The 23,791-nt window shown below is 37.3% G+C and overlaps 1 protein-coding gene across 1 annotated transcript in view; it reads right to left on the bottom strand.

Annotated features, from left to right (window-relative positions):
* Nucleotides 1-23,791, bottom strand: part of DCDC1 (doublecortin domain containing 1) — a gene marked incomplete at its 3' end in the record, with an annotated part of 316,122 nt that overhangs the window by 249,330 nt on the left and 43,001 nt on the right. Inside the window, 2 exon segments of the mRNA XM_081100231.1 lie at nt 1,627-1,720; nt 10,126-10,331. Coding sequence (XP_080956357.1) covers nt 1,627-1,720; nt 10,126-10,331 — 300 coding nt within the window.

The following is a 23,791-nucleotide window of genomic DNA, read 5'->3' as shown; positions in this document are numbered from 1 at the left end:
ATCATATCGACTGTGCTCATTTCTCATAGTATATGAGGAAACTTGCAAGTATATCTAATTCCAAAAAAGAAGCAACAGATAGAAAATTTTTTATGTGTATTCGTTACTTTTAGTCCTTGATACAATTACACTTCTAATCTATGCTTATAAATAAAAATTAATTGCTATGATCTTAATATTGCACATTATTAAATGACTTTTTCTGATCCAAAACAAAGCAGGCAAAAAATAAAAATAAAAAAGGTTATACATCAAATCAGAGTATTAGCATTTGCTTATTTAAATGAAGAGATAACTTTCATCTAACACTTGACCTTTCCCAAGTTGAAGTTCAGAAAAACCATCAAACATAAAAGTTTAGGGAACTCAATCATTTGATGCACAAAATCATACTAACAAACAAAGAAGAAAGAAATGCAAAAATCTAATGTTAAGTGACTAGGGTGCTACAGACTGGAAGTTCCTCCGAAAGGATTAGCTTCTTTAAGTATTTTAAGTCCAGTGAATTTGTTATGCTTCCACATGTTAGTAGCTGCATAGGCTAATTTCAGCTGGCATAAGCTTTTATAAGTATGCAAAAGCACAAGGCAAGGCACGCATTAAAATGTGATAATATCACACTTCTGGGACACGGGAGCATGAGGCATGAATCCCAATGCCTCTGGCATCCATGAAGTATCATGCCCCAGAGTCAGAGATTTTTCTGTTTGGGTAAGTAATTTTATTATACCACATTTGGAGAGGGGGAAAAAAATCAACTTTCTAAATATAAATCTTTCATCTTAACCAGGGTTCTTAGAGTTTCAATTCTAGCAATGAACTCAAATCTAAAATTTTGGATGAGCTGGTAATCATTCAAACTAGATAGGGTCTTAACAAAATTATTTATTTATTTATTTATTTATTTATTTATTTATTTAATCAATGCAAGTTTAAGAGTAATTCTAAAATATGGTTGATCACAAAAAAAATTTTAGCCAGCGTGATGAAGGGAAGGGATAAAAATGCAAAAAAAAACCCCCAAAAATCCAAGAAATCAACTTTAATAATGATACTCCCCCACCCCTAAAAAAAAGAAAAAAAGGTTTCCCTGTGTTACATATGTCTGTGCTATGGAGTGAATGTTTGTGTCCCACACCCCATATATTAAAACTTCATCCCCAATGAGCTGGTATTTGGAAGTGAATAGGTCATGAGGCTGAAGCCTTTCTGAATGGATCCTTATACAAGAGACCCCAGAAATCACCCTTGCCCCTTCCACCACATAAAGACACAGTGAGAAGAATGAGGAAATGGGCCCCTCAGCAGACGCTGCATCTACTGGGACCTTGATTTTGGTACTGTTCTCCTTAACGGTGAGAAATAAATGTTTGTTGTTTAAGCTACTCAGTCTATGGTATTTTTATTATAGTAGCCCTAATGAACTAAAACATGCCAAAATAAAAGATTCCCAAAATCTTAATACCCTTTCATGATTTCCCTTTGTACAAGAAAGATATATTATTCATGTTATACTTAAACTGTTTGATTACATCTGTTTTCCTTTTAAATGTACAAAGTAAAAACAAATTGTATAAATGTCTTTCATAACATTAGCATCTAGTTTACAAAATCTTTGCCACTTACCTTTTGAAATATCTTTAATTTTTCTGCCATACAAATCAAAAAGATGTCTGGCTGGTGAATTTAGGTTCATCCTCATTGTGCAAGTATCTAAAACCTTCACAGGAAAAAGAAAACTATAAATAATTTATCACAGTGAACTCTGGCTATATTAAAAACACATTTAGAGTCCTTGCTATACTCATGGCGATTAACAATTATATCATAAAATGAAATTTAATGATTTATAAAATGTTTCCAACATGAAGTCAAAAGGGAATTAAAACTGTATTTTAAATATTAATATAAATATATAGCACAAATATTAATATAAAAAAAAGAGAAAGGAGATGCAACCAGTATTAAAAAGTTGTTACATACTATTTAATAAATGAAAAAAGTCTGGGGGATTTTCTATTATTCTTACTATTTTCTATATTTTCCATTTATTTGACAAGAACAAAATATTACTTTTTAAATTAGGTTTTAAGGTACTCTCTTTAGTGTAAATTCTTTCCAAGTGTCCTAAAATAAATTACAAATATAGTTTGATCACAGTTCGCCTTGTAATTTGTGTTGTTCAGGTACTAAAAAATGGAATTAATAAACCACAGTTCAAGGTTTTCTATGAGCCTGGGTCTCAAGGACCTCACTTTTCATAGTCTCTAGTTTGCTCAAGCTTTTCCCTTAATATTTTAATGTCTCCATGTGGCCCTTGTAAAGGTGAGACAATCATCTTTCCAATAACAGGGAATCAAAAGTTAAACAAGCAAAAGTTAGAAAGTTTTACTCATAAGTGAGAAAAATTAAAGTAAGAGAGAGGGTGGAAAGCAAGTATCCGGTAACCTGGGGCAGGTTTCATTAGGATTTTGAGAGTGACTCCCGAAACATAAAACTCGCCCTATTCATTTAAAAGCACATAATATATTCCAAATCCAAATTGAAAGTACCTTGTCTTCCATTTTCACTATTCATTCCTATAACAAGCATGTCAAACGCAAAGGCTAACACAGGCCAAATAAACAAGGTTGAAGTTTATGTGGGCTGCAAAAAAACAAAAGCTTCAACTTTCATAGAAACGTAGGTTTATTTCGATGGAGGCATGCTGAATACAAGGGCTGAAATAAATGAGTCATCGTTAACATAAAATAATAGAACATTTGAATAAAAATTAATGTTTTTTCTTGAACATTAACTTACCAGACACTGAATAACTGCACAAATTAATAAACATAACGCAAATAAACCTATTTTTCTTGTTCTCCGAAAGCGAAATACTTCCTGTTGCGCACACCAACCAAGTCAGTCCAAGACTGATGACGTAGCAATCGGCTGCTAAAATATTCGCTGCTAGTATTAGTGGAGAGAAAGGGTGCGCCTGCGCGTAAGGCGCGTAAGGCGCGTAAGGGAAATGAATGCAACACGATGATAGTAATCAGTCATTAGCGGACGCTGTAGTTTGTTATTGATAATTACGTATAACAGGATATTGTAAAAATTAAGTTACGAAATTTTTATTAAAATGTTTCTTACATACCGTTATATTGGCTGGGCCACAAAAATATTCATTGTGGGCCACATGCAGCCCACAGGCTGCGAGTTTGACATGCTTATTCCTATATTATACTACTGGCTTTGCATAACCAAGAACTACTGAAGGACAATGTTCATTGTATGGTCGTATGGCAAAAAGAACATCTTCCCATTGCTGATACCACTCCCCTCCATTTCTGCCCACTTTAATTGCTACTTTAAAATTGAAGCCCGTAATCCTAGTCCTAGCCCAAACTCATTTTCCTTGTGACAATGGGCATATTTAAACAGTTGAATGTGTATATTGAGGCAAAGTTGTACTTTCTTTTTAGTTTGGGGAACAACTTTCGAAGATTGTGACTGATCTGGTTTATCCAGTGGCTGCCTCAAGTGCTGTGTTGCATTCAAGTGGCAAATATTTAACTGACAAACTTAATTTGACAAATTGGCCTTTACTGAATTATATCAGATGTTCTTTAACCCTGCACGTGACCAATAGTGTTCCCACATGCCACATGCTCCCATGGGCATTCAACGGATTGTGTGTTTCTTGCACAATATCTGCAATCCAGAGTTTGGGGCAATTCTTCAGAAACTATGTATTGCTATTATTTGTTTGTTTTTTTCAAATTTACAGGAATTATCTCGCACCCTTTAATTTACGAAGGAAATATTCACAAATCAGTGCTCCACCTGGATCTACAATTAGTTCATAGGCCCTAAACAGATGCAGCCTCTTCCTTAGGTTCCCCACATTCCTGACCTTTCCAATATTTGTGTTTAGTTCGCAATCTCTTAATTTTATAAATCTATTATTTAAAAGTGCAACAAAACCCTTTTGTACAAATCACATTCCCTTGTTACTAGTGAAGGTTCAGATATCTAAATATTCTCCAAAGTTATCATTTACCAGTTAAACTAAGTAAAATATGAGCTATTTAAAGATTGTCCAATTTGCTTTATTTAAAATCACAATGATTTAAAAATTATTTTTAAAAATCAGTAAGTAAAATCACATGGCTTTCTAATCCAAAGACTCCTCTTTTCACTGTGCTTAAAAATGCCAGTAAAAATGTTTGTGCAAGCCCTAACTGGTTAGGCTCAGTGGAGAGTGTTGGCCTGCGGACTGAGAGGTCCCAGGTTCGATTCCAGTCAAGGGCATGTACCTTGGTTGCAGCCACATCCCCAGTAGGGGGTGTGCAGGAGGCAGCTGATGGATGTTTCTAACTCTCTATCCCTCTCCCTTCCTCTGTGTAAAAAATCAAAAAAAATATATATATATTTTTAAAAATATTTGTGCAAGCCAAGTTTTAAGAGTTATATGAGTTTGAAAATTGGCATTAGAAATCAGATACTAGAAATTAATAACGCACCAGCCACCAGGTCATTCTCTCCCACTTTCAGAATGTAAGATCCTTGCAGAATTTAAACAATGTCAAACTTCAATAGTCGTTTTCTCACAGTAAATTTTTAGTGGTATGAATTAATATCAATATAAATTCCTGTCAAACGCCCTGGAATGAAACCTCTACTTGCAAGGTTGTTCTTATATTTAACAATTGAAAAAGAGTTAATAATGCCATCTTGCTGTAATATTAAGGTTAATTAAAACAGCATTTCCAGCTCTCATCAGCTTGGCTCAGTGGATAGAGCCTCGACCTGTGGACTGAAGGGTCGCAGGTGTGATTCTTGTCAAGGGTATATGCCTGGGTTACGGGCTCCATCCCTGGGGACATGCACAAGGCAGCTGAACAATGATTCTCTCTCACCATGGATGTTTTTATCTCTCCCTCTCCTTTCCTCTCTGAAATCAATAAAAATATACTAAAAAATAAAATAAAATAGCATTTCCACTAATCTGTAACTGTTAAACTTGTTAAAATATTACTTTTACAAATTCACATTCTGTTTATTTCTTACAGTCTACGTTGTAGAGAGCCCTGCAGATACTGAAAGTTAAAATCATCATGCTGTAAAACCAGGCTCTTCTTGACAAGCCCCTGGGAAGAGATTTTCCACAAACTCCCTTTAGTTTAATCTACTTGATTATAGTTCTGGGAGTTATCCTCTCCTTCCATTCCTAACTAAAAACACATTTCTCACTGTTCTTTGGTGGAGGAGAGGGGAGTTAGGGAGAGGCGGAGAGGAGCGGTGAAGCAAAAATCTCTAACCTGTCCAACAAGGCTTCAGCTTTGTACATTCAACTTAATGTACAGAAAATATAACAGTATTCACTATATAAACCCAAGAAGCAAACCACTGAATTAGGAACCTACAGAAGAATTTTAGAACTTTAGCAAGCTGAAAACTGAAAGTGAATAGATAATTATGAAATTAACTTATTGGATTACTAAAAATATTTCACCATTGGCAATTAATTATAGTTCTCCAGTAAAAGCTCACTATAATTTATCATCTATATTTTGAGAAAGGAAATCTGTTTTTACAATTTTTTTTTCAAAGAATTAGAATGTAATAAAATGTACTTGGCATAACTTTCTGCTAAGACTAACATTTTAAAATGACTAAAAATAGAAAATATGATCGTCATTTTAACCTGAAAATGCCAGGAGATTGGGCTGAATTTATATTTAACTTATTAAGTAGCTTAAAGGTACTTTTCTGGATAAATCCTGGAGATATATTTACTGGCCTGTTATTTATCTTAATCTCACAAAACTAGATGATAGAATGTACACCAAATCTAGTTACTTGCTCTTACTAGCAATGAACATGACTATGATTTGTAAAAGCAATTATTTCTTGTGAATTTGAAATGTAGGTGTTCTGGTATTTTATTATTAAAATGTGAATGAGAAGTAGATAACTAGAGGATATTTCCTAGATAATCTATTAATACACACTTCTTGGATATTTTATACTTACTTAACTGATCTCTTAAGAATAATTAAATAGCCCAGATTACTTTTACATTTTCCAATTCTAATTTTGTTATTTTTGTTTACTTTTTAAATCTATTATTTTGATGTATAATTTACATGAAATAAACTGTATCTATTTTAAGTACACCATTCAATGCAGGTAGGAAAATCTATCTGTGTAACTACCTCTACAATCAAGACACAGAATATTTTCATTAGTCTCCAATATTCCTCATACTCTTTCTCATCACAATTCAGTACCCCTGCCCCCAGGCAACCACTGTTTGTCTGTCCTATAGTTTCATATAAATGGAATAATATAGCATGTAATATCCTACATCTGGCTTCTTTCAATTATACAATATTTGTTCCTTTTTATTGCTGCAGAATATTCTTTTGTATGAATTTGTTTATCCATTCACTTTATTGATGGGCATTTTTGGGTTGTTTCTAGTTTGGGGCTATTATGAATAAAGCAACTCTAAATATTCACTCTGAATAGGAGTTTTGCATTGGCGTGTATTATTTCTCTTGGGTAATTACAACAGGTCCTAGAATAACATAATTTTGTTCAACATTATAACATTGATGAGATGCCCTAAGCACTTAATTATAGCTTCTATCAATTAGCCTGTGGTAAAATTAGTTTCAGTGTATGTCGGTTTGCTAAAGTCACAGGAGCTATCAATGACATTAAGTGAAGACATACTGTACCTAGCAAAGAGTTGCTAGAATGTGTGATAAGTGTATGTTTCTTTATAAGAAACTGTCACACTGGTTTGTAAGGTGTCTGTATCATTTTGCATTCTTATCAGCTATATGTGAGACTTCTAGTAGCTCCAGATTTTCACTATTTACTATATTTACAATATCCATATTTACAATATTTAGTATTGCTGGTCTTTTTTAATTTTAGCCATTTTAATATATATGTAGTGGCAATTCAGTGTGGATTTAATTTTCATTCTTTGATAATTAATAATGTTGAGCATCTCTTTATGTGCTTATAAATTTATTGTCTAGATTTTCCTCTGGTTTAAAGGCATCTGAAAAAGTCTATTATTTATTTATACCTTGAAAGCCATACATGAGTAATTCCCTCAATACTATGTGGTTTTTCAATAATAACCAAAAAAAGGTCATTATAATGAAATATGCTTATATACAAATATTAAAGGGATTTTTTCTTCTAAGTCAGACTTGTTACACCTAGACTACTCCCTTCCTGCTAACTTGTAGACATTTTCCTCTTCCTGATTTCTCAAATCCATGCACTAGCTCTAATCTAGCAGTCAGTGATCTTTTTTCCTGTAACCTGTTTACTCTGTCATACAATTTATTTTCTTTCTCTTAAACCATGGTCTTAAAACCATGAATTAGCAAGTTTGAAGTTTTTAGAACACCAGAAGAGTCCTCAAACTTTAGTTGGGCTAGAAATAAAGAATTTCCGGACGTCTGACTTCCTTCCAGACAAAGCGATGGTGGTGGAGGCCAAGGAAGAGGCAGTTAGGGAAGATCAGGCCAGCAGGGGAGGGAAGTTGGGGGCAACCAGGCCAGCAGGGTAGGGCAATTGGAGGCAACCAAGTCAGCAGGGGAGGGCAGTTGGGGGAGAGATCAGGCCAGCAGGGGAGGGCAGTAGGGGTTATCAGACAGGCAGAGGCAGTTGGAGGCGATCAGGCAGGCAGGCAGAGAGATTAGGGGCAATCAGGCAGGCAGGTAGAGGCAGTTAGGGGCGATCAGGCAGGCAGGCAGGTGAGCGGTTAGGAGCCAGCAGTCCCAGATTGCGAGAGGAATGTTTGGCTGCTGGTTTAGACCCGATCCCACAGGAGAGGGTGCAGGCTGGGCTGAGGGAACCCCCCCATGCACGAATTTCATGCACCGGGCCACTAGTGTGTTGTCATAAAAGAGAAAATAATTTGTGATTCTCCTATGAGTATGCCACCTTGTTCCTATTATTGATTTGGTATTAAACCTATAAATAGGGCATTATCCTGTGATTATCAACAAAGCTTTAAAAATTTAAATTTTTATTTATCAAATAATTAGCTACCCTTATTTTTCCCCTCCAAAAGGTTCTATTGACATTCAAGACCAACATTCTGTTACCTTACCTCCTTTACTTAATTTTTAAAAGTGATAATTATTAAAAATATTTACAAACTAGAGGCCCAGTGCATGAATTCGTGCATGGATGGGGTCCCTCAAGGTGGCCTGTGGGGATCGGGCCTTAGGGCGACCAGCGGGGCAATCGGGGGCCCCCGCTCACACCCTCCTTGGCCTGGCACCACCAGCTCACCTGCTCCACCATCCCACCGCGGTCCCGCTATCATTGGGGCCCATCAAGGCCGGCAGTGCCTCCACTGCTACCCATTGCCAGTGCCACATTGCTGATGCCTGCCATGTTCTGCGCCACCCCCTGGTGGTCAGCGCATGTCTAACTCCCAGTTGGTCAAACTCCCACCCATGGGGACAATTTGCATATTTGCCTTTTATTACACAGTTATTATTGAATCATTCCCTGCGTTTTATAAATTGAAACAACCTTTTTAAACTCTACAAATTGTAAAAAGGAGAAGAAGAAGCTGAAGAATTTCTTTATCATCCAGTTTTAACTAAATTGCTCTCTATAGCCAAAGAGCAAAATAGCAGTGACATTTTTATTTACACTCAACCTTTCATCTAAGAACATGTAATCTGTGACCATTACCCCAACTTTACCATGAAGGCATAGAATTACAGAGATTGAACTGAAGTCAAGAGGTTATCTATACAAGCTTCTATCTCCAAGAATGACTGCATTTTAACAATCCAAGAGATATGTCCATCTTCTCTATTTTTTAAAATCTCCAGGGAAGATGTTACAATCTGCCTTTGCAATTTGCTCTGGTGTGTAATATCCCTTGTTTTACTCATAATCCAAATCTGTGGATAAGAAAGAAATAAAACCTGGTTTCCCAGCTTCTCAGTAAAATGTTCTTACCCAACTGTGGTTATAAAACAATCATAAAAATAAGTAGGTGAGTAAAAAAGACACTACTCACCTGTTTCAAGCAATAATTATTTTAAAAATAATTTGGAATAACATAAGGATTTACACCTATCTTGATTTCATAATAATTTTTTCCCATTAGTAAGAAAAATAATTTCTATTAGATGTGTATTTATTAGTCGTAAATATAAAAGTGACAAATATTTATTGGGAACTGTCTGGGTGCCAGGCATTGTAGTCCATAAATAATATCACATTGAATCCTCATATCAAGTCTATGAAGTATTCATTATTATTATCCCATTTTTAGATGAAGAAATTGAAGCTCAGTGAAGGTTAGTTGTCCAAGGTCTCATAGATAGTGAATAATGAAGAGAAGATTAAAACCTAGACAGTTTATTATATTTCAATATCTAATATATATTTAATAATATTATTATTGTTATTATTAAGTTGCTTTACGGTTAGTTGAAAATATCTGCAAAAAACATGTTTGGGTTTTTTTTTCAAATTTCCATTAGTTCCTCCATTTTTTTTTAATATAAAAGATGATCCGGAAGGTATGAGCACTTTCTGAAAAACATGCATTTATGTAATAAGTAATACTTTAAAATTTGTTTTTTAAAGCTTGCTTGATTGTAACAGGATTTGACTTAGGCCCATCAGATTTGCTTTTAAAAATGTATATGGACACTTTAACTAAATCTTAGTTATTTTGTACTTTATTCTCTCGAGGACCAAGAGTGTTTCTAGGTCTTAATTCTATATTAAATGAAAAGGCGCAGATTTGAGTTTTGAAGCTAGGTTAGATTGGCTTCAATCTAAATATTCTATGAAATATTGTACTTAACTAGAATGTTTCACCAAATGTAAACATAACTTTTACTAGGTAAATTACCAACTATGCTAGCCAATTTCCTGAAATATTGTTTCTTTACCAAAGTAATTTATATTGTTAACACAATAAGCATACTTCTTCTTAAACACCTGAATGTTTGCATGATATACAATGCCTTCTTACTATTTCATTTTTAGTTGACACTGATATTTACAAGGAAAAAACACATTTCAAACGCCATAAAAACTTTAAAATTTAATTTACACTTGACACAAAATTACCTTTTTCATTGTTTCCTTTCCCACTATAATCTCATGTCCATCTTGCCCCATGCCATTCTTAAAGAACAGAATTCGGACTGAGGTCTTCCCAGTAAGTTTCTTCATTCTAGTAGAAAGAACAGGCTTGGTTTTCCGTCTCTTGACTTTAGTAGGAAGCATCAGCCCATTCATTGTCCAAGTTACTTCCTTCATTAACAACAGATGGTCTAGAAGAGAATTTTATTAAAATCAATATTTGGCTTCAAAATTAAAAATGGACACATCATGATTCCCCTCCCCCTATTACCTATATCATATACACTGGCCAGTCTCCATTTAGATGCTGGTTTTTTGAAATGCTACCACCAGCTTCCCACTAACCGTGACATAAGCTGTAGCAAGCTGTCTGCTCTGATAGCCTGCATAAATCATCATTTCTGAAGGGAACAGATGTTCAGGGTATGAAAGAGTAATACCACAATTTAGTCCTAATTAAAATTCACCTTAGCATGCCTCTATCACTGATCAGATGCACTGGGCTGAAAGGGTCCAAGGTCCTTTGCTTACTATTCAACAACACGGGTCCTGAACTTCTGTATTCTTTAGGGTTGGGAAAGCACAGTTTTTCTCTTTAATATGATTTATTATCCATGTTGCTTTAAAGATGATGACCTCCAAACAGTAACTTTATATGTAATTCTTCCCTTGTGACTAGAATGAAGGTGCCTTTTAGGACATTTTTGGTGAGAGATTCAAACTATTTCACTGAAAATGAAAACCAGTTTTGCATTAACAGTTTACTTTGACTTATACATTTTCAAAGATGTATGCAGAAATTTAAATTTCAAAACTCCCACTAATATTAATGGGAGTGCAACTAAATTACTATGTAGGGCTTTGAAAATATAAGAGTGAGAACAGTAGTACTGCATACTAAATTGTTGTCAGCATTCCTTTCTTTTCAAGAGGTTTCATTTCATAAGTAAATAATTTTCACCTGAGTATTTTATTTGTGCAATTTATTTTAGATAATGTTTTATTTTCACACAAATACAAAGGTGCAATGATCCCTCTTTTATCTGATCTTTATATGTCCTAATGAGAGAAACAAAATATATTTGCATGTAACTGAATATAGCTGCATTTGTTCGCCCACATTCCCAATTACCACTTCTCTATTGTCATTCACCTTGCAAACAGCATGGCCTCTTCGACCTAGAAGCAGTATTTTACAGAAAATCTACTAGTATTGATATGAAATATGAGCAAGTCATTATAAATAATCTTCCAAGTCCCAGAATGGCTACATTAGATATTTAAAAAACAAAAACACTTTCTCTCTCTACCTCCTTCTTGATTTCTCTCTCAATATGTTTTTCTTTCTCTCATACACATACTCACACACACATACAGGCATACAGACATATCCTATAGGCAGAAATATGAGCGAACTTGCAGAATAATTTGAACTAAATTATAGATATGCTTAGGCCTTCAAGAAAACATATTTTTACAGAAAACTGATAGTATCTCTGAAAATAAAACTTAAAAATCTCTCACTGGGGAATAAAAGTTAATAAGTTCTTGTAGTTTAATAGGAGCTTGCCCATAACCTGAATGCCTCCCAAATAAGCCTTAACATTAGGTTTGAATCTCAGCTCTGTTACTTAGTGACCCTAGATGAGTTATCCCATCCTGCGTCTCTGATTTCTCATCTGCAGAGTATCTAGTGAGTACCATTCCACCACCTGATGGAGCTTAAATATTTTATAGGTTAAAGTACCTAACACATTGAAGTTACTTCGTAAGTGCTTGCTTCTTCCCCCATGTCCCCGAAATCCTGTGCTTAGTATGGAGCATTGCAGTATATTACGCATTACATCAGTCAGGATCCAAGCAGGGAAACAGAATCTCCCCGGAGCATTTGAGCCAAGGGGACTAACTGCAAAGAAGTGATTGTGTACGTGATGGAAAAGACCAAGAAGCAACCAATGGACAGTGAGGCAACCCCGAGGTTAGCAACAGCAAGAAACCAAGGCCAGAGGGAGGAGGTGATACAGGTGCCCAGATTTACAGAATCTTGCCAATAAAGGGTTCCCCCCCTTTGATTACTTAGAATAGAGGCAGGATTATAGTTAGGCAAGTGAAGGGCCAAAAACGCAACATTTAAGAGTGCATACTCAGGGTGGTGCAAGGACACAGCCTTTAGAGTGAGCACCTCCTTAAATTCTGTCCCGTAGCTGCTTCTCTCTCACCCTGATCCCAGCCCTAGCTCTGACTATCTCTTTTATATGTAAAACTTCTTAAATTCCATTAAAATAATTCTTACTATTAGCAAGATGCCCTTTTATACAATTTATAGGCATTGACTCACATAGTCCTCGCAGCAATTTTATGGGGTAGATAATATCATTATTCTCATTTATAGGTGAGAAAATTGAGGCACAGAGAAGTTCAATAATTTTCCCAGGGATCTTGCAGCTGGTACATGATTGCACTGGACTGTGAATTTCATTCTAGAAACTGTGCCCCTAGTCAGTATACTATTCTGTCTCTACCATATATTTTCCGCCATTATCTCAAATTCAATATATCTAAAGCAAAATTTCACATCTTTCCACATAAATGTATGCACACATCACATTTCCTATTTCTATCCACTATCTCAGAGAGATCTTGAATCTTTACCTAGTATTCACCTCTCTTCAGCCAATTGCTTATTAATTCAATGATACTTATTTGGTGCTCACTCATCAATGTACCAGGGTGGCAGCTGTGAACAGGACAGAATAGCATGTGCAGATTACAGACCCCATTGTGTGTCCACTTAGCCTCTCTAAAGAGGTGACATCTGGGTAGGAAGGCCTCTATGATGAGAAGTTGGTCATGAAAATCTGGGGGAAGGTCATTCCAGGCAGAGTGAAAATCAAGCACACAAAGTCTCTGAGGTGAGAATGAGCTTGGTGGGTTTGCAAAAGAAAAATAAAGTTTGCAGGTAAAGTAAATTTGTATGTAGAAAGTGGCCAGATTATGGAGGCCAGGACACAGGGTTCGGATTTTATTCTGGAAGTGACGGGAAGCTATCCAATGGTTCCCAGTAGGGCACTGTATGAAGAAGAAACTATGGCAAAGTGTAGACTGTGGTGGTACCCCTCACCCCGCACCCCTCATATTCCTTTTACATTGGGCTAAATTCCGCTGCGATGAGTCCCAGACTCTGACACCTCACAGCTGCACCCTTTTCCTGAGAATTACCCTTGGTTGAAAGGAACCAGCCACCTAGCCAGTAACTGCCTGTGAATGATGACCTCTTCCCTCCTCTCTAGAGGTGCAGCCCACAGCCAATGACTGACCGACTCGGGGACACAACAGCCAGTCTCCTTGCCCCAAGGAGGGGCAACTCCTGGTGGTGTGTTCCCCACTCTGTAGTGTGTTTCCCATTCCAAACCAGGGCTAGACCTCAGCTCAAAACAGGGTTTGGCCAAGCTTCTTCCTCTACTGTATGCTGCTTCCTCACTCACTTCTAGGTTTCACCTAAGGGTATTCCCGCACTAAGTCTTTAGCACAAAACTCCCCACCTCAGGCTCTGCTTCTAGGGAACCTGACCCTAGACAGAGTTAGTGAAGGGAAACCCAATTCTCAGCTATTTGTTCTTCATAGTACTATTAAAAGCATCATTCCTTTTCATTCCCAGGTGGCTCATTTCTTTCTCAATCTCCTATCATATTTGATCTTCCTCCATTGCATCTGACATTCTACTAATGTACTCCAATTACAACTGAATGTTCCTAAACATCAATTTTGTCATTTTCTGAAGACAAAGATATTGGAGGTAGCTTTTGAAGCTTTCCACTAATCAATCAGTCAGCCTGTCTGTCTGTGTCTGTCGGGTAGTCAACAAATATTTGAGTCTATCCTATGTGCCAGACCTTGTGCAAGGAATATGAAAGATACACAGTCCCTTTCCTTAAACTTGTGTCTAACAAAAGAGTTTGTCAACAATCTCTGACACTACCCAAAGTTTCTGATTTTATCTTACCCTTGTTTAAAGCCAATCTGTTCATTACCTCTTCATTATGCCAAGTTCATTTTAACCCATCCTTCACCTATTCAAACTCAAGTCCTTTTCAAAATCCAGTTTAAGATCTTCCCTTGTTATTCCAGCCCACAATGTCATCTCTCTGAATCCTTAGAGCATTTGCAGCCTGTACCACCCATGAATACATTCATTTACTCCGTAATGTTTGAGAATCTCCCACATGCCCAGCACTGTGCAAGGTGCTGAGAAAGATCATAAAATACCTGGAATTTTATGTGAATGTTGTATAGGTATATATCCTATTTCTGCTTCAATACTTAATCTTTTAGAAGGTAGGAATCAAGCCTGTATTATTACTTTGCTTCAGGTATAAACAAGTTCGCTACACATAATATAGTTATTAGATGTTAACTCTTCCTGTGCATTTAAATGTTCCATTAATAGCAATTTAATTTTATTTCAGGTTTCATAACATACCAGTTGTTGAAAATACTTTATTACTTGTGTATATTTACCTAGCATCTTTATTCCCTACCTCTCCCCAATGTAAACTCACATGTGTTTGATCTACTACTCTGATGCTCATGGATGACCACAACGGCATAGAATTACTTCAGGAAAAGAAGAAAGAAGAAAACTTGCCAAGGAGAAATTCCTGGCAAACAAAGGTCTAAGGAAGAATGTAGACTAGAATAAATTCAAAGTTTATTAAAGATAAATTCTTATATATTCCTCAAGACTTTATTTGGAGGTCATCTCTCCTAGGAAGTTTTTTTCCAGCTTGGCCACCTCCCTTTCTGTTCTTTGTGACGATATCTAACACCGAACTTACCCCATTGTGTGTCCACTTGGCTAACGTGCAATGCTTCCCTGATACATGGTGTAGGTGCTCAATGTATTAATAAATAATGCTACCTTTATTCCAATAAAACTTTGCTCAAAAACACAGACTATATTCACAATGCCATTACCTGAAAACATCTAAAGACACTTACCTGACTTAAAAAATATGCAGTCCAAAATAAAAATAATTCCATTTCTAAAGCTCCAAACAGGTTTTCTGAAAGAACTCTAAATGGATCTAATAAACCACATAATAAAGTAAGTTTTAAAACAAATTTGAAAATATTTATAGCAAATTATATGTAGTTTTTTAAAGGTACTCCTACTTTACAGATCTTTGTTGATATTGACCAACATGGAAACACCATTGAAAACATATAAAACTTTTCATATGAATGAAGATTTTAAAACCAACCTGTAAAGCAACCTAATAAAATAATACCAATGATGACTAAAATGTATTAATTAATATACTAGATAGGCAGGATAGCCTAGTCATTACGAACATGGGCTCTGAAGCCAAATTCTCTGGATCTGAATCTTAACTTTGCCTTTTAAAAGCTCCGTCACCTTAGAAAATTAAGTCAATTTCATTTGCCTCTGATCTTAGAAACGGGAACAATATTAGTAATTCCCTTATTTGTTGTGTGGAAGAAAGAAATTTATACAAATAAAATACTTATGTATAAATATGGTTCGCAGTAATATTGGTGACATGATTATCCTCATGATTTTCATCAAGAACTTAGCATAGAGAAAGCACTGTGTTAAATACTTTCTATGCACTAACCCATTTTATCCTCACAACCTTGGGAATTTTGTCACATTATCATTTCCATTTTATTGACAAGGAAAATGAAACCTGGAAAAATGAAGCAATTACATCTCTACCCAACATCCACTAGTTGGATCAGAGATAAGACCCAGGCTGAATAATTCCAGTGCCAGTTTTCTTAACCATGATACTATACAATACCTCATGTGCCTAAAAAGTAACAAAAAAATTCTCTAACTTAAAATGACTAGATACTCCATGCTTCTTAATATTTTCCCACCTTCCACCATAGTCCTACCTTAGCAACATCTAAAAAGCAGCTGCCCTTAGTGCCCTTATGTTGCTCCAAAAGTCCTTATGAAAACTGCTGTGACTGTTTATAAATCTTTGTGTCTGTGGTCGGTCAGCATAGTCTGAGGCAGTAGAACGGGGTTTCTCAACCCTGGCAAGTATTGGCATTCCTTTGTTCTTTGTTGTGGAAATGTCATGGGCATTGTGGAATGTTTAACAGCAACCCTGGCCTCTACCCTCTAGGTGCCAGTAGCATTTTCCCAGTTGGGACAACCAAGAATGTCTCCAGGCATTAACTTGACTTATGGTTTCTCTGTATTTTGGGAAAAGATTACATTTTTATATTCATGATTAATTAGCCTTTTCATTACCATGTACCTCATTGAATTTACTCATAAACCAGGTATCATGGAGGACAGCTCAGAGTAGAAAGAAGCAAAAAAGCCATAGGCTTAGTGCATTACTACACATTGGCTTCAGAATTATAGAAACCTGAGACTGAAAAAGACCTTAAAAATTATTAACTCTAACCCCCCATTTCATTTACTGTTTATTCATTCAACAAGTAAGTTCTGAGTGCCTACCACATATTCCCTGCTAGAGGCACTGCACAGAGAGCTCTTGGCCTGTTTGGAAAGACAGGAAAGGAAAAGGACACACAAGGTGGCATGCGCTCAGTCAGAGGAGTGCCCAGGTATTGGGGGAGCACGGGGTGGGGCACCTGCCACAACTTGAGGTGGTCAAAAAAGGTTCTCCAGAGGAAGGACAAGAGGTAGGACTTGAAGGATTCATGGAGTGGGCAAGAGCGAGCGAGCATACCCCAGGAAGAGGACACTAGGTAGGTGAAGTATGATGGAACATTGAGGGGAGACAGCACAGAGTGGTGTGGGGATCCAAAATGAGCCACCCCAAGATGTGCCCCAGTGGTATGCAGATTACTTTGAGCTAAAGGCAATTTTAGCTTCAGGCTCAGGAGAAACTTCTGTGTGCCCACCCTTAACTATTTAGAAGAATTTGGGCTTTGCTCATAATAAGAGCTTATCAGAGATAACTTCTTTTGACATATCTATAGAGCAGGGCAACCTTCTATTTACTAAATGTCTGTTATTATCATGCAAAGACCCTTTGAAGCCCCCACGGTACAGTACCTCATCCCTAGTTCAGGATGTCTTAGTAGTATATATATACCTCAATCCCCCTTTCTATCTCAGAACCTCTTATGTACGCGGGGTCTCTGACTCTCTTAAATATGTGGGGTTCCTGTGTGGACAATATTAAATTTGATGTTCTCTTATTAAGCTGCCTCCTGTTGATTTAATTATTCAGCCAGCCACAAAGAATCAGAGGGAAAGTGGAAATTTCCCCCTTCCTCACAGTGGCCATGGAGCAAGGAAGGTGGGAAGTAGCCAGATCAGAGCCATGTGCACAATACTGGGAAATCCCACACCTCCCTAAGCAAGCCATTACATCTTTTGGACAGGTGAGGCTATTGGAGAAATCTTCCTTATATTACAGCAAAATCCATTTCCCTATGAAACAAAACTATTGGGAAAAATGAGGAAAAGGACAGGTCAATAGCATGTCTCGACCTGCTGGAGAAACAGGACACCAGGTGACTCTTGTGCACATCACAGCTCTAAGGACTTCATCGTCATATGAAGAAATGTGGTTGAGGGCAAACAACAAAGGTAAGCATGATGACCTCCAAAGACGAGGAGAAAAACAGAAACTGATACTTCCATGCCATCACTGAGAGCCTGAGGATGCTCAGCAAAGACCTGAGTAGATTTTAGTCCCGGTGAGGAAGAGGAGTAATCTCAGAGGCTGGGAGAGGGTGGAAGGTAGAGTAATCAGATGTGGGGGCTGTAGGGCATGTGGGGTAGGGAGGCAGGATGAATTTTAAAAAAGAAACTGTGTCATCTAAATGGACTTTGATTTTTTAGGAAAGCATCCTAGCCATAGCTGACAAATGCTTTCCATACCTCTGTTTTTCCTTAACTTTCAACTCTTGAAACCCTGGCATCCCTCCCAGGACTGAAACTATCTGGTACTTTCCTAAGAATTAGAAAACAGTCTCCCCACCAATGCCCCATGGCGGAATTAGCTCCACACTCCCTCAGCTGTGCACAACAGTGAGCAGGGCCCTGAGCCTTCCCAAAGGTCACGGGATCTCCTTTGTTAAGGCCCACCCTCGCTTTCAATAATAGTTAATAAGCATCTAGTATATGCAAAGATTGAGGGGAGAGAATGGGCAAGAAAGGGCGTTCCTGAGAGGATGTGGGAAGGCTAAAAATCTCAGATCTATAGGTTCCTGGGAGAGTCATTTATACCAGCACTCCACTGCTGACCATTGTCTGGTCTCAGACAAGCATTAGCATAACCATTAGCCTCTCGGCAATGTAATTATTCTTGGGCTGGCTTACTCTGGCCCCCTGCCAAAGGGAAACATTCACGAATCTACATATGAATTTGGGGTAGGGGATATTTAATATACTCCTAAAAGTCCACTCACTGTTTACAGGCCAGCACGCTGCTCTAATGAGGTCTATCTCCTCCCCTCTCACCACCAACTCCTTGGGATATGGATGGTTCACCATGGTACTATTTCATTTGGTTCTTCATTCATCCATTGAACAAAATTTGTTGAGAGTCTATGAACTGCCAGGCCCTACACTGGAAAGTGATCATGAATAAGGCAGCTATGGTTTCTTTCCTAAGCAAACTTGGTCTAGAGGAAACAAGAGACCTTTATTTCACCAGCAATTACAAATCTGATTACAAAATGGGACACTGAGAATGCAATGGGTGCTTATCCTTAGTAGTGGGAGCTTCCACAGACAGTAGGACCAAATACAATTCCTACCTGTGCATGAATATCAACAACAGGAGGCTTGGAGTTTGTTCCCCTTTGGAGAATTCTTGAATTCCTACCTCATTGACAGTACTCTAAGCAAAGGCTCTATCCTAGGACCCAACTGCCAACGAAGGGGTCCTAGTCTCGCCTTATAACCTCATCCCCTCCTTTAAATTTGCCAGCCACACCTAATGGGTTCCAAAACAATAAGGACCAGATCTATCCCAGTTTCCCTCTCTCAAGATTTCTCTCTAGAACAGTGGTTCTCAACCTTCCTCATGCCGCGACCCTTTAATACAGTTCCTCATGTTGTGGTGACCCCCAATTTCATTGAACATAATTAAAGCATAGTGATTAATCACAAAAACAGTATGTAATTATATATGTGTTTTCCGATGGTCTTAGGCGACCCCTGTGAAAGGGTCGTTCGATCCCCAAAGGGGTCGCGACCCACAGGTTGAGAACCGCTGCTCTAGAAAGTTAAGAGCCTATTGGGTAAGGATGGGGTTGGGGGCTACAGTCCAGTGAAGTTCTATGGCTTAACAAAACCTTGGAAAGTATTTTCCTGATACCATTGTAATTTAACCTAGTTATAAATAACTGGAAAGGAGCAATAGGAAAGCCAAATTTATAGACATTCATTTGTGCTGCTTTGCCAAGAAGCATGCCCACTAAAGTCTAGGGAAGGTATTTATTTGTCAGTCACATCTGGGAACAGGTCATTGGCCAGAATAGGTGTGACCACTGCAAGCACAGGAAAATTTAAGATATTTTTTAAAAATATGCTTTAATTGTTTTTTAGAAAGAGAGAGAAAGAAACATGGATGAGAGAAAAACATCAGCATCAATGGGCTGCCTCCTACACACCCTCCACTGGGGATCAAAGCCACAACAAGGAATCAATCCAGTGACCTCCTGGCGCATAGGTCGAAGCTCAACAGTGGAACCGCACTGGCTGGGCAGATTTAAGATATTCAATCTCCTAAACACAGGAGTTCTCTCTCTTGTTGGCGTTTGACTCCTGACCTGTGGAACTCTCACACTTCTGCTCTTTTGCATTCGCCTACACGACTCATGGCCATGTGGACCACACCTAATGGGCTGCAACTAGCCTAATACCAAACCAGACCCATCTTCACCATGGAACAGAAACTCTGGACCCTGGATTTACTTCTAGCTCTCCGGAATCCCCAGCTGCACCTCTTTGAGGACTGGTTTAAGAGAAATGGGACTTTACAAACCTAGGGATGTAATTCCATGCAAATAAAAATGGCTCATCCTCTCAGGGGAGTCTCAAAAAATTATTTTTCTTGAGATAGCCTAAGGACCCCACTCCCACTAGCAACAGAGAAAGACCATCCACGCATTTCCGATAACATCCCATCCCCGTCACATCCCAGCTGCTCAGCGACTGCCAAGCCCCCTTGTCTGTTCACATGCTTACTCTCCTACCGCACACAGAGACTGCCAGGCTCCAACCATAATTTATATTTTATTATGAAAAATCCACATCCCAGTTTATTTTCATGATTTTGTTTACAACCAAATCATGGAAAAGATAAAGTACCTTTCAGCTTGCTTCTGTGTTAGAAGGTCTATTAAAATGCCATTACATTTCCTTAGTCTACCTAAAAAAAAAAAAAAAAAAAAAAAAAAGCAATGCCTCTCATAAAATTAAATAAATCTGGGTGCTCCTTGATTTGTAAGTTTCTATTTTGCATGTATCAAGCAAAAAAAAGAGAAAGAATATATTGCCTCCTCTGGCACACAGAACAGCAGCAAACTTGCAGCTCCAAATCTACAAGCTTCTTAAAAATCCTATTTTTTAAAATGCATTCTCTGGTAGTTTGATAAGCACTTGAAAACACATTCATGCTGACTGTCAAGTAGGTATAATGACGTTAAATATGAACAAGCCCGTCATTTCATGGGTGCAAGATGAACTTATCAAAGATAAATGCTCTGACAGTAAGAAAACATACTGCTATATTCAATTATATCATCTGCTCAAAGTACAATTGCTTCTATGTTTGGTCAATAGATTAAATCCAGGTCACATTCCTGTGTTCAACTGAGTTTCTAGTCACTCCCTTTTCTCTAAATACTTGTGTTCCTTGTTTCTGCACGTTCTTAAGTGTCATCATTTATTGCTATAGGCATGAGGGCTCTATTTAAGTAATAATGACAGTGGTTGTTATTAGATTTTAACCCAGTAACACTAGTCTAACATATCATTTGAAGTATGTCTTCAATTTAAATTTGATTAAAATTACAAACGTTCCATCTATTGTGTCAATCAAAATGTTGTCAATCTTCTGCTGAACTTTTCTATGAACTTTCTTGAAATAAGTTATGGCAGCTAAAAGTGAAGGCTAGCTTTGGGCCATAAACATTTTTAAAAATATAACTCTTGGAGCCTTGGCTGGGTGGCTCTGTTGGTTGGAGTGTTATCCCATACACCAAAAAGGTTGGCAGTTCAATCCTGGTCGCGGCACATACAGGAAACATACGATGGATGTTCCTCTCTCACATTGATGTCTCTCTCTCTCCACCCCCTCTCTCTTAAATCAATGAACATATCCTCAGGTGAGGATTTTTTAAAAATAACTCTTGGAATAGAGCAGAGAAAGGGCATTTGGGGCTCCTTTTATAAAAGGACTTGATTCTGACTTACACCCCAGAAAAAATTATCAAGGCAAAAACCACAATACAGTGAGAGTTCAAAGGCTCTGTGATTCAGATTTTCATAATATGCTATACACACAAGTGTTTGGCAGACATTTCAATTGAGTTGTATGCATTTTTAAAATCTCAGACAAACCAAATACCTTTGGTAGTAACAACAGGTACTTGTGACACATGTATGAAAAGCTGGTGGAAATACAATGGTTGCAGACACCTATTATACATGGTAGGCTTCTACATACATCGTCTTATTTACTCCTCGTAACGCAATGAAGTGTATAGTATTAGGCTCAATCTTTGGATGAGGAAACTAAGGCTTAGAGATGTTACATGAATTGCCCAGCTTCTCACTGTAGTTAGCTTCCTGGGCAGTGATGAAGAAAGTAGAGACAAATGCTGTTCATTGTTGTTTTTCCTGAACCTGCCAGCTATGCTAGGAAGGTCAGAGTGAACACAAAATTCTGATTAATGGCCTTGGGATCTCAATATGCTTCTAAAATGCTATTGTCTGTATTCTCTTTAGACAAGGGATTTATAGACATTTCATTTTCAAATAATTTACATATTTTTTTAGAAAAACAAGACAATATCCAACAATCCTTTAATTATCTCTGCTTTACAGGTAAGGCCATTGAAGCACAGTCCAACCTGTCTAGGGTCGCATAACAGATACTAGAATCTTGTGAGATCTTCAAGTCTAGTGCTCTTTGCACTAAATAACAATGCATTTCTCATGTCTCTCCTAAAAGATGTCTGAAAACATCAAAAACATAGTTGGAAAGGCAAAACCCTCTGAAACAGTAACTGTAAAATATATAAATGAATTCCCAGGAAAGTAACAAGCAGGGTAGACAGACAATGGTGTAAAAGATTTTACTTAAAGGTAACAGCAAATGCCTGCTTTATTTTTTAAAATGCCTCCTTGTTTCTATGACATTGCTTGTTCTCATGATAGCACCCTTTTTAATTCCTTTATAACACTTACCACTATCAGTAAATACCTTACATAATTCTTTATATACTTATAATGTCTACTGCTTGCTCCTTTCACCTCACTAGCAGCTAAGCTCTAAGAGACATTTGTTGTGTTCACACCGTATCTTAGGTTTGGTGCAACATCAGGCACATTGTAGGAACTCAATAAATGTTTGTTGAGAAAATGATTGAATAAATAAATGATCTCTTTCTAACTATTCTTCTGCCTCCTTGGACATGGAAGCATAATTTTTTTTTATCTCCCACACGATCTTTCAGCTCTAGACAGGGAGATATTCTCTCTGTCCACTCTTACTCATGCAGCAAACAATTCAAGGTAATAAAGACAACATTTATAATCCTTCTGAGTTAATATCATAGTGAGAATTAAAATTTATCAGGTTTCTTTACAGCGTGACAGAAAGACCTTACCCCAAATCCTAAATCAGATGTGTGGTTCTATGAATAGAAATTTTTGGATTTAAAAAAAGTTCATGTGGTGCATATATCCTAATGGTGAAAATATCATATATTATGTAATACTCCCAGTAAGGTCCAGGGTAGCAGCCCATAACCAGATGAATATATTAAAAATTTCGATATTTCTCAATGATTTGATATTTTGACAATATAAGGAGATGCTACCTCATGTATGTTCTAGACTTTCCTATTATCTAAAGACATTTTTTTGCCATTATCTTTAGATACTTTAGATCTAAAGTATAATAAGGATACTCTACATACTTATTTACAGATTTAAAACTTGAAATCAGGAAATAAAAAAATATACACCTATACTTTTACCCTCATTTGTAGAAATAATAGAAGCATGTGCTATCTCAGAAGAAAGTGTTTTCTCTATATAATGTGACTTTCCTGCTTTGGAGTATATGCAGTTAAATGGGAGATAAAATGGACTGACAAATAACCTCACCTAACCCATATGTTGTTCAAACAACATGAAAACAGAGAATTTGGGAAAGTCCACTCTACCTCCTGCTGTGTCTGCTCAAATTAAGCAGTAGTCACTTTACAGGTGAGGACCAGGGAGGCCAGTACCAGCTTTCACAGGACTAAAGCAGCCATGGCTGTCAGAAGCACTGTGGCATTGTCTTGAGACCAGTAGCAAGAAAAGCACTCGGTGATGTGATGTGGATACTGGGCACTCCTTGAAACTTGTGCTTTTTCTTTTTAATCCTCACCCAAGGCTATTTTTCTATTGATT

The sequence above is a fragment of the Myotis nattereri genome, assembly GCF_964212035.1.
Source record: "Myotis nattereri genome assembly, chromosome: 9".
Classification (NCBI taxonomy): domain Eukaryota; kingdom Metazoa; phylum Chordata; class Mammalia; order Chiroptera; family Vespertilionidae; genus Myotis; species Myotis nattereri.
The sequence above is the reverse complement of the archived record's forward strand: the minus strand, read 5'-3'. Positions and strand labels throughout refer to the sequence as shown.